Source organism: Microtus oregoni, unplaced genomic scaffold, assembly GCF_018167655.1.
Source record: "Microtus oregoni isolate MIOR12 unplaced genomic scaffold, Mior012 000006F_ref0000085, whole genome shotgun sequence".
In the NCBI taxonomy this organism is placed as follows: domain Eukaryota; kingdom Metazoa; phylum Chordata; class Mammalia; order Rodentia; family Cricetidae; genus Microtus; species Microtus oregoni.
Genome location: NW_024543065.1, coordinates 51,526,894 through 51,535,363, shown reverse-complemented (window position 1 = coordinate 51,535,363; position 8,470 = coordinate 51,526,894). Strand labels below are relative to the sequence as shown.

Sequence of the window (8,470 nt, the reverse complement as noted above, 5' to 3'; positions counted from 1 at the left end):
CCTGTTTTTGAGTTTTTGAAAGTGTGAGAAAGAAGAAACACATGATTGCACCTCTTAGTGAGCCGACTTCAGGCCAGGTCAAGGGATAGGAAAGAGATTTACCTGGTTTAAAAAAGAGAGATTAGTGGAGGGGGGGCGGGGGGAGGGGGGACCGGACACTGGACAAAGGCGGTGAGAGGATGGAACCTTCCTGAGCCCGCGGCAGGAGAATGGCGGCCTTTGCCCGCCTGCTGGAGCGTCTCGGGTGGTTCGCTCGAGCTCAAGAGGCAGCAGAGCAGGAGACAGAGGTGGAACACAAGGTCCCCGGCGAGCCTGGGGGTCTCCTGGAGTCGCCCCGATGCTCGCAGAGGCTACATGGGGGTGCGGCGGCTGCACCCGGCCTGCGCTTCGGGGCGAGTGCGGTGCAGGGCTGGCGCGCGCGCATGGAGGACGCGCACTGCGCTCGGCTGGCTTTGCCTGGGCTGCCGTCGGGTTGGGCTTTTTTCGCAGTCCTGGATGGCCACGGGGGAGCGCGGGCTGCACGCTTCGGAGCGCGCCACCTCCCAGGTCACGTGCTGGGGGAGCTGGGTCCCGCGCCCCGGGAGCCGGAGGACGTGCGCCAGGCTCTGCGTAGCGCCTTTCTCCGTGCAGATGCGCATCTGCGGGCGCTCTGGCCCCTCAGCGACCCCGGCGGCTCGACGGCAGTGGTACTGCTTGTGTCCCCGCGCTTTCTCTACCTGGCGCATTGCGGGGACTCGCGCGCTCTGCTGAGCCGATCGGGCTCCATGGCTTTCTGTACCGAGGACCATCGTCCTCACCGGCCTCGGGAACGCGAGCGTATCCATGACGCTGGTGGCACCGTTCGTCGCCGGCGCGTTGAGGGCTCCCTGGCCGTGTCCCGAGCCCTAGGCGACTTCGCCTTCAAACAGGCACCCGGGAGGCCTCCTGAGCTGCAGCTCGTGTCCGCTGAGCCCGAGGTGGCTGCGCTGGCACGCCAGGCCGAGGACGAGTTCGTGCTCCTGGCCTCCGATGGCGTGTGGGACGCCCTGTCTGGTGCGGACCTGGTGGGGCTGGTGGCGTCGCGCCTCCGTCTGGGCTTGGCGCCAGAGCAACTCTGTGCTCAGCTGTTGGACACGTGTCTATTCAAGGTCCTGGGGCCACTGCATGTGGGGAGGAGGGGTCTTTTATGATAAGGGATGGGGCCGAGCTAGAGGGTGTACTAAGGGGCTTGGGATACAGAGCAAGGATGCTTCGAACCAGTGATGGAGCATAGTACATAGGCACCGATAGCTAAGTGGCAGGAATTTAAGAGAAGGGGCGTGGCCTCTAAGAATAGAGTCCAAGCTAGGATTTCAGGCCCTCCTGAGATGTCCGAAATAGGAAGATCCCCTTAACTAGGAAGAATTTAAAAGACTTTAGACAGGCTTTTTTTAAAAAATCAATTTATTTAATTGCACTACATACTGTATTGTGTGTGCGTGTTCATACAACATCACATGTGTGTAGGTCAAAGAACATCTTATATTAGTCAGTTCTCTCCTTCCATCATATGGGTCCTGGGGATCAAACTCAGGTTGTCAGGCTTGGTGGCAAGCGTCTTTTCCCACTGACATCTTGCTGGTTCGTGGCTTCTTTCTTTAATAAAGCATGGTGGCTATGATCTATAATGGGAATGGTCCAAGAGATGGGTCCGAATGGAAGAGAGAGCTTGGATGAAATAGTAAGATTGGCGAGGGGGACTCCCAACACCAGGATTGCTGGGAAAGCCATGGTCTCAAAGGCGTGGAACCCTGGGAAGGTTTTTGACTCTCCCACGAGGCTTCTCTTTCTTCATCTTATCCAGGGAAGTTTGGATAACATGACTTGCATGGTGGTCTGCTTCCCAGGGGCCCCCAGGCCTTGTGAGGAGGCAATCAGAAGGGAGATGGCTTTAGACGCAGCCCTGAGCCACAAAGTTGCCGGTGAGCAGTCTTCAAATGGCCAGTGGGAGGGGCGGTTGGCAAATATGGGCTCTCTCTACTCACCTCCTTCTCAGAGCTGTATTCCTCTGCTCAGGAACCCCCATGCCTAAACACAGTTTTCAGGACCCTGGCGTCAGAGGATATCCCAGGCTTGCCTCCTGGAGGAGGGCTCCATAGCAAGTGAGTTGGAGTGAGGGGGGGGATGAGGCAGGGTGACAGGACCAGATCTCCTCTTCAGGGCTTCCCTATGCTCTCTAGGGCCACTGTCATTGCCGAAGCTTACTCCAAACTCCGTCAGACCTCAGAGGAATGTCAAGAGGTAAGGCTCTGTCTCTTTGGGTCCATGCTCAACCTGCGCTACAACCCTGCCTGCTGGCCATGGAAGACAATCCTGAAGCCATTTTTGACAATTCTGAATCCTCTCAGCCTCTGTGCCACAGTGCTTCCCCTCCTCCCCTGGGAACCAAGGACCTAACAGCTACACTCGCATGTACTCAGTTCCTGAACAATTACCCATATACGTATGTTTTGATTCAGTCCCCTGGGAAACGGGGTCAAAATGACGTCATACCTCATCTGATCTGGCAACAGCTCTCCAGTCAATTATTGGTAACAACCCCCCTTGCTTCTGTGGCCCCTTTAAAAGTAGGCTCTACCAGCTATTCGAGGTCCCTCGGCTTCCCGAATGCTGGGGGACCCTGTCATGACAGAATTAATAAAATCCTCATGCTTTTGCATCAGCTGTGGTGTGTGAGATGGTCTCTGAGGGCGACTCCTTCTCGGTGTTTGGACGCTAGTGTCCAACAGCCACACCCCTGCCACGCTGGCAAGGACATCGCCACCAAGCTCTGGCTCTGACCCTAGTTTAGACCTGTACTGTTGTTTTAATATTTTTTATAAGTTTTATACTTTTTATTTATGTGTGTTAAGGGTGTATATATGTGGGGGTGTGTGCCACGTTGCAGTTATGGAGACCTAAGAACTACCCACTGGGGTCAGTACTCTCCTTCTACCATGTGGGTCCCAGGAACTGACCTCAGATCATTAGGCATGGAAACAATTGTTTTTGCCTGATAAGCAGTCTCACAACCCCTTTAAATTTTGGAGGGGTATTTTTTAAATTTAAGACAAGCATAGTGTCACAGGCCTTTAATCCCAGCACTCAGGAGGCAGAGGCAGGGGTATCTCTGTGAGTTTGAGGCCAGCCTGGTCTACAGAGCTAGTTCCAGGACAACCAGGGCTACACAGTGAGACATTGTCTCAAAAAAAAAAAAAAGATAAAAAATAAATCCAAAAATAATCAATTAATAAATAAACTAAAGGGCCATATGTATATATGGATCGGTGGTGGAATACTTCTCTAGAATGTCCAAGGCCCTTGGTTCACTCCTCAGTGCTTCAAAAACAACAGATAAGGGCAGACGAGATGCTCAGTGGGTCACAGTACCTACTGCTCTTCCAGAGGACCCGTGGACCACAGCTGCAGCTCCCGCACTCCCGAGTGAGGAACTCAGGGGAGTGAGTTGAAGTCACGCTGGAAGACATGTGACCCTGTTAAAAAAAAATGAAAGAAAGAAAAAGAAGGGGGAGGGTTCTGCCGCTCTCAGTGGCCTCTGCACACATGAAATGTACAAATGCAAAACACCCATATACTTAACATTCTATTTATTTTTTTATTTTGGTTTTTTTGAGACAGGGTTTCTCTGTAGCTTTGGAGCCTGTCCTGGAACTAGCTTTTGTAGACCAGGCTGGCCTCAAACTCACAGAGATCTGCCTGCCTCTGCCTCCCGAGTGCTGGAATTAAAGACATGCACCACCACCACCCAGCAAAATTCAAATTGTTTTTCATTTTTAAAAAGAAAAACAAAATGGGGTGGAGGAGACTTCTAGAAGGCTGAGGGGGGCTCTGGCAGGCAGCTTTACCCTCCCCCACGTTTTGTCTTACAGAAGAGGTGAGATGGTGTGGAAACCACCAGCACCCATTCAACCCTTGACGTGAACTCAGGCCTGACAGCGGCCATCCTCTGGGGACCATCTGCATAGCTCAGGGGAAATCTGTGCTTTCCTACATGAGAGGCAGAGGAAGGACGGCCAGCCATGGAGGAACCTAGAATCTTCATTTCCCCTCTCGTACTTCCCCCACACGAGTCTCATGAGGGGGGAACTCCACCGTCACCTAACAGTGACAAAGAAAAAAAAAAAGCCGAGCGTGGTTTCTTTTTTTTCACCCTTAATATTTAAAGCCAAACAGATCTTAAGTGATTCGTGTATAACAGTCTTTCTGTTTTTTTAAAACCTGTTCTACAAGGAGGTGTTAAGAGATCTGAATATTAAATTTTTTGAATCAATAAAGCAGTTCCAAGTGCATTCCCGTTTCTTTGTTGTTTTCTTTTAATTATTCCTATTTGTTTTGTGTTTATGTGTGTGTGGAAGCTCATGCCAAGGCAGGCACATGGCGGTTAGAGGACACCTTTGAGGAGCTGATTCTGGGGATGAACTCGGGTCCTCAGGATTGGCAGTAAAGCTCCACTGCTGAGCCAACTTGCTTTTCTTGTTTTCTTTTTTTACCCCCCTGCGTTTCCCTTTCAGGCATTTGTTTATTTTTCTGTGTAGGTGCGTTTTGCCTGCATTTATAGACACGTATTGCAAGTGTGCCTTTGCCGGCAGAGGCCAGAAGAGGGCATCACATCCCCTCTGACTGGATTTACATAGCGTTGGGAACTGTACCAGGATGCTAGGAACCAAACCAAATTCCTCTACAAGAGCAGTAAGTTCTCTTCTTTCTCTTCTTTGCCGAGCCATCTCGCTCGGCAAAGACCATGTTGCCCAGGAGAACCTTGAACCAGAAGCCTTCCTGCTTTGGCCTCTCAGGTGCTGAGGCCACAGGAACACACCGCTTCTTCCAGTTCCATGTTTTCTTTTCTCCTTCTTTCTTTCTTTTTCTCTTTCTTTTTTAATTTTTTATTTTTGTTTTTCAAGACAGGGTTTCTGTATAGCTTTAGAGCCTGTCCTGGAACTCGCACTGTAGACCAGAGATCCACCTGTCTCTATACCTCCTAAGTGCTGGGATTAAAGGCAAGGCATGCGCCACCACCATCTGGCTCAGCTCCACATTTTCTTGTAAAAAGTGGCTTGTTGCCAGGCACGATGGCACCAGTTTGTGATTCCAATACTTCCAGGATTGATGCAAAGATGATCCAGGAGCTCAGGACCCTTGCTAGCCACATATGGAGTTTGAATTGCACGAGACCCTATCTAAAAAAAAAGCCGGGGAGGCTCACTGGTTAAGAGTGCTTGCTGCACAGTCATGAATGAGGACCTGAGTTTGAATTCACACAAGTAGACACCCTGAAAATTCCTGTAACTCCAGCTCCAAGAGATCTGACACCCTGTCTGACCTCCATAAGCAAGCAGGTGCATGCACCACCACACACTCCTGTATTTATGCCCGATAAATCAGTCAATTAAATTAAAAATTAAAAAGTGCACTCCTTTAATCCTAGCACTCTGAAGGCAGAAGCAAGTGGATCTGTGAGTTCGAGGTCAGCCTGGCCTACAGAGTGAGTTCCAGGACAGCCACCCTATGTACGTAGAGACACCCTGTCTCAGGAACAAAACAAAAAAGTGATTTGCTTAGTCCCTGGTCAGCAAATGTGCAGTGAGCAAGTGCTGTCTCATCAAACCCCGTGCATAGCTGGGAGCCAGCCCAGTGCACTGAGATCAGGAGGCCCAGTGCAGCCGACTACTCTGTTTGGGGAGACAGCACACAAGGGGACTAAAAAGTAGAGTCATCAGGAAACAATACAGGAAATAAGAGGAGAAAATGACCAAGGAGGTTCACTTGACATTAATTTTTTTTTCTCAAAATCTTGGGCTGGGTAGATGGCTCAGCAGATACCACCAAGACTGACACCCCGAGTCTGATAACCCGGAACCCACGTGATGGAGGTCAGAGGATGACTTGTGGACGTTGATTCTCTCCTTCCACCATGTTGGTCCCAGGAATTGGACTCATATCCTTGGGGTCAGCGGCAAGTATATTTACCTGTTGCGCCATCTCTGTGGTACTGATTTTATATTCTAAAGGTGCTGTAAGAAAAACATGTGAGCCCCGGATGGTGGTGATGCAATCCTTTAATCCCAGCACTTGGGAGGCAGAGGCAGGTAGACCTCTGTGAGTTTGAGGCCAGCCTGGTCTATAAGAGCTAGTTCCAGAACAGCGAGGCTGATTACACAGAAGCAACTTGCCTTGCAAAACAAAAAACGGCTCAGTGGTTAAGAGCACTGGCTGCTCTTCCAGAGGACCTGGGTTCAATTGTGGCAGCTCAGAACTGTCTGTAACTCCACGATCTGACACCCTCACACAGACATACATGCAGGCAAAATGCCAATGCACAGAACAGTAAATAAATTATTTTTACAAAGGCAACCAATAAAAAAGATGCTTGGGGCTGAGCATGTATCTGAGTGGTGTCGTCTTGTTCCATGAGCAGAAGGCTTGGGCTGTGTCTCCCAGAAGTGCTGCGTGCACACACAAGTGGACCAAGACTATGCCTACTATGCTTAAAGGAATTCCACCGGGACTTTGTGTGCACCTGTCCATGTGTGCAGGTGGCCGTGTGCAAGCGTGTGTGGTTAGAGGTCAGTCACTGCAGGAACATTTTCCTTGACTGTTCTTAGCCTTATTTTAGAGACAGCGCCTCAACAAAGCTGGATGTCATTAATTCAGTTGGCCAATGAAGCACAGGGATCTTCCAAGTCCTGCTGGCCCAGGGCTGAAGGGTTAAGAGCTCTACTTTTACATGGGTGCTGTGGACCACAGACTAGTCCTCGGGATGGCAGAGCAGGCACTTCACAGTCTGATCCGTCTCGCCAGCCCTGCTAATGAGACTTTCATAGAGAAAGTGTGCTAGCTCTTGCTGCGGTGCAGGTGGCACAGAGCTTGGCCCTTTCCACTTCACAGATGGGCAAACGGGAACTCACATGCAACCGGGTTCTCCTTCAGTTTTAACTGTTGTCCCAGGCTGGCCTCTAATTCACTGAGATCTGCTTTTGCCTCTGCCTCCTGAGAGCCAGAATCAAAGGTGTGAAACTGGCTTATTTGTGTTTTATATTTTCAAAAGATTTACTTGTATGAATTTTAACTACGTATGTGTGTGGAGGGGCGCGCACGTGTGTTTGTCTGTGTGGGGCATGTGCACATGAGTGCAGTGCCCTGGAAGGGCAGAGACCTAGGATACCCTAGAACTGGAATTACAGGCAGTTCTGAATCTCGTGAGTGCTGAGAATTGAACTTGGGTCCTATGAAAGAGTAGCAATTGTTTGTAACTGCTGAGCCATCCCCACACCCCTTTTGTGTTCTTAAATATGCAACCTCAAATGACTTTGAAGTCACTCTACAACCCTTCGAGTTGGCCTTAGACCCGCGATTTTCCTGCCTCTGTCTCCTAGTTTGTGGCACCACAGCTAGCTGACTAGATTTTTCAGTAGACAATTAGAAGAGTTTGGCGTGAATGAAAGCGGTTCTTGCAGGTGAAGGCCAGCAAGGAGCGAGCTACGAGGAAATGGACTGGCTAAAGGCCACATGGGTTTGATTCTCCGTGAGTCATCGGGGACCCAAACAAGACTATCATAGGCTGAACCCATTCCCCACCTCCATGCCTCAGTTTCCCAATTTGTAAGGCTTTTCTGGTGCTTTCCAGAGGTTAACGCCTTTCACCCTGCCAGGTGGAGCTCTATAGGAGGGGCGTGTCCATATGATGATGATGATGTAACCCTGGGTGGGGCCTATGGGACTCACTGCGGAAGCCTTGGAGGGTGTCTGGGCTCGACTTAGCCCGGGCGTGTGGGGGGAGGGGTACTCAAGAGGAGGGTCTTTGGGCCTCTGAGCCTAAGGGGTTGCTGAGACGATCCTACTGTCTTCCGTGGGTGAAACTAAACAGTAGCTGAGCACCAGTGGGGAGCAGATTAGGGGTCCCATCCCTACTCCTGTGCACCTAGTCGATCCCCACCTTCACCCCCGCCCCCACCCCTGCCGCGACCCGGCGGCGGTGAGTCAGCGGCCTCGCCGCGCCCCCTCGCTCACTTCCTCCACACCTTCCCCGGGAGGGTGGGGGGCGGCGAGGGGTGGGGCCCGGCCTGAGAAGCGAGATCTGGGGAACACGGGACTTGCCAAAGTGTTACTTAAAGGTGGAAATTGAAGAGATCCCTTGCTTAACCAGGGAGCCTCCCCGCCCCCACCCCAAACTGAGCAGAAGTCCACGGAGCGAGCAAGACGCGAAAACCTGCACCCCCAGATCTATACCTAAGAATTCAATAATGGAGACAGCTAGAGATCAAAGAAAGGCCCCTTCTCTTTCATCACACTTCCCATTCCAACTCGGGGGTGAGGCTCAGGGTGCACCCCCACGCCACCAGGCTGGGGAAGGAGTGCAATTGCGGAAGCCGAAGGTTCCGCGTTGCCTTTTAAACGCTCTCCATCCCCCGCCTGGAGGTGTCCACGGCCCCTTTAAGGCGCGGGGCATTGTGGG

The 8,470-nt window shown here is 51.4% G+C and overlaps 1 protein-coding gene across 1 annotated transcript; it reads left to right on the top strand.

The window, feature by feature from the left end:
- The first annotated feature begins 209 nt into the window (after positions 1-209).
- Positions 210-4,763, top strand: Ppm1n (protein phosphatase, Mg2+/Mn2+ dependent 1N (putative)). The gene is made up of 5 exons (XM_041654809.1): positions 210-1,127; positions 1,823-1,940; positions 2,015-2,120; positions 2,199-2,259; positions 3,888-4,763. Exons 1-5 carry the CDS (start codon positions 210-212, stop codon positions 3,894-3,896), a joined length of 1,212 nt encoding a protein of 403 aa, XP_041510743.1. The 3' UTR covers positions 3,897-4,763.
- The last annotated feature ends 3,707 nt before the right edge of the window (positions 4,764-8,470 follow it).

Coding starts and splice junctions, on each gene's coding strand:
- Ppm1n (XM_041654809.1), top strand. CDS start 210: ATGGCGGCCTTTGCCCGCCTGCTGGAGCGTCTCGGGTGGTTCGCTCGA. Junction 1,128..1,822: donor TGGACACGTGTCTATTCAAG/GTCCTGGGGCCA, acceptor CATCTTATCCAG/GGAAGTTTGGATAACATGAC. Junction 1,941..2,014: donor CCTGAGCCACAAAGTTGCCG/GTGAGCAGTCTT, acceptor CCTCCTTCTCAG/AGCTGTATTCCTCTGCTCAG.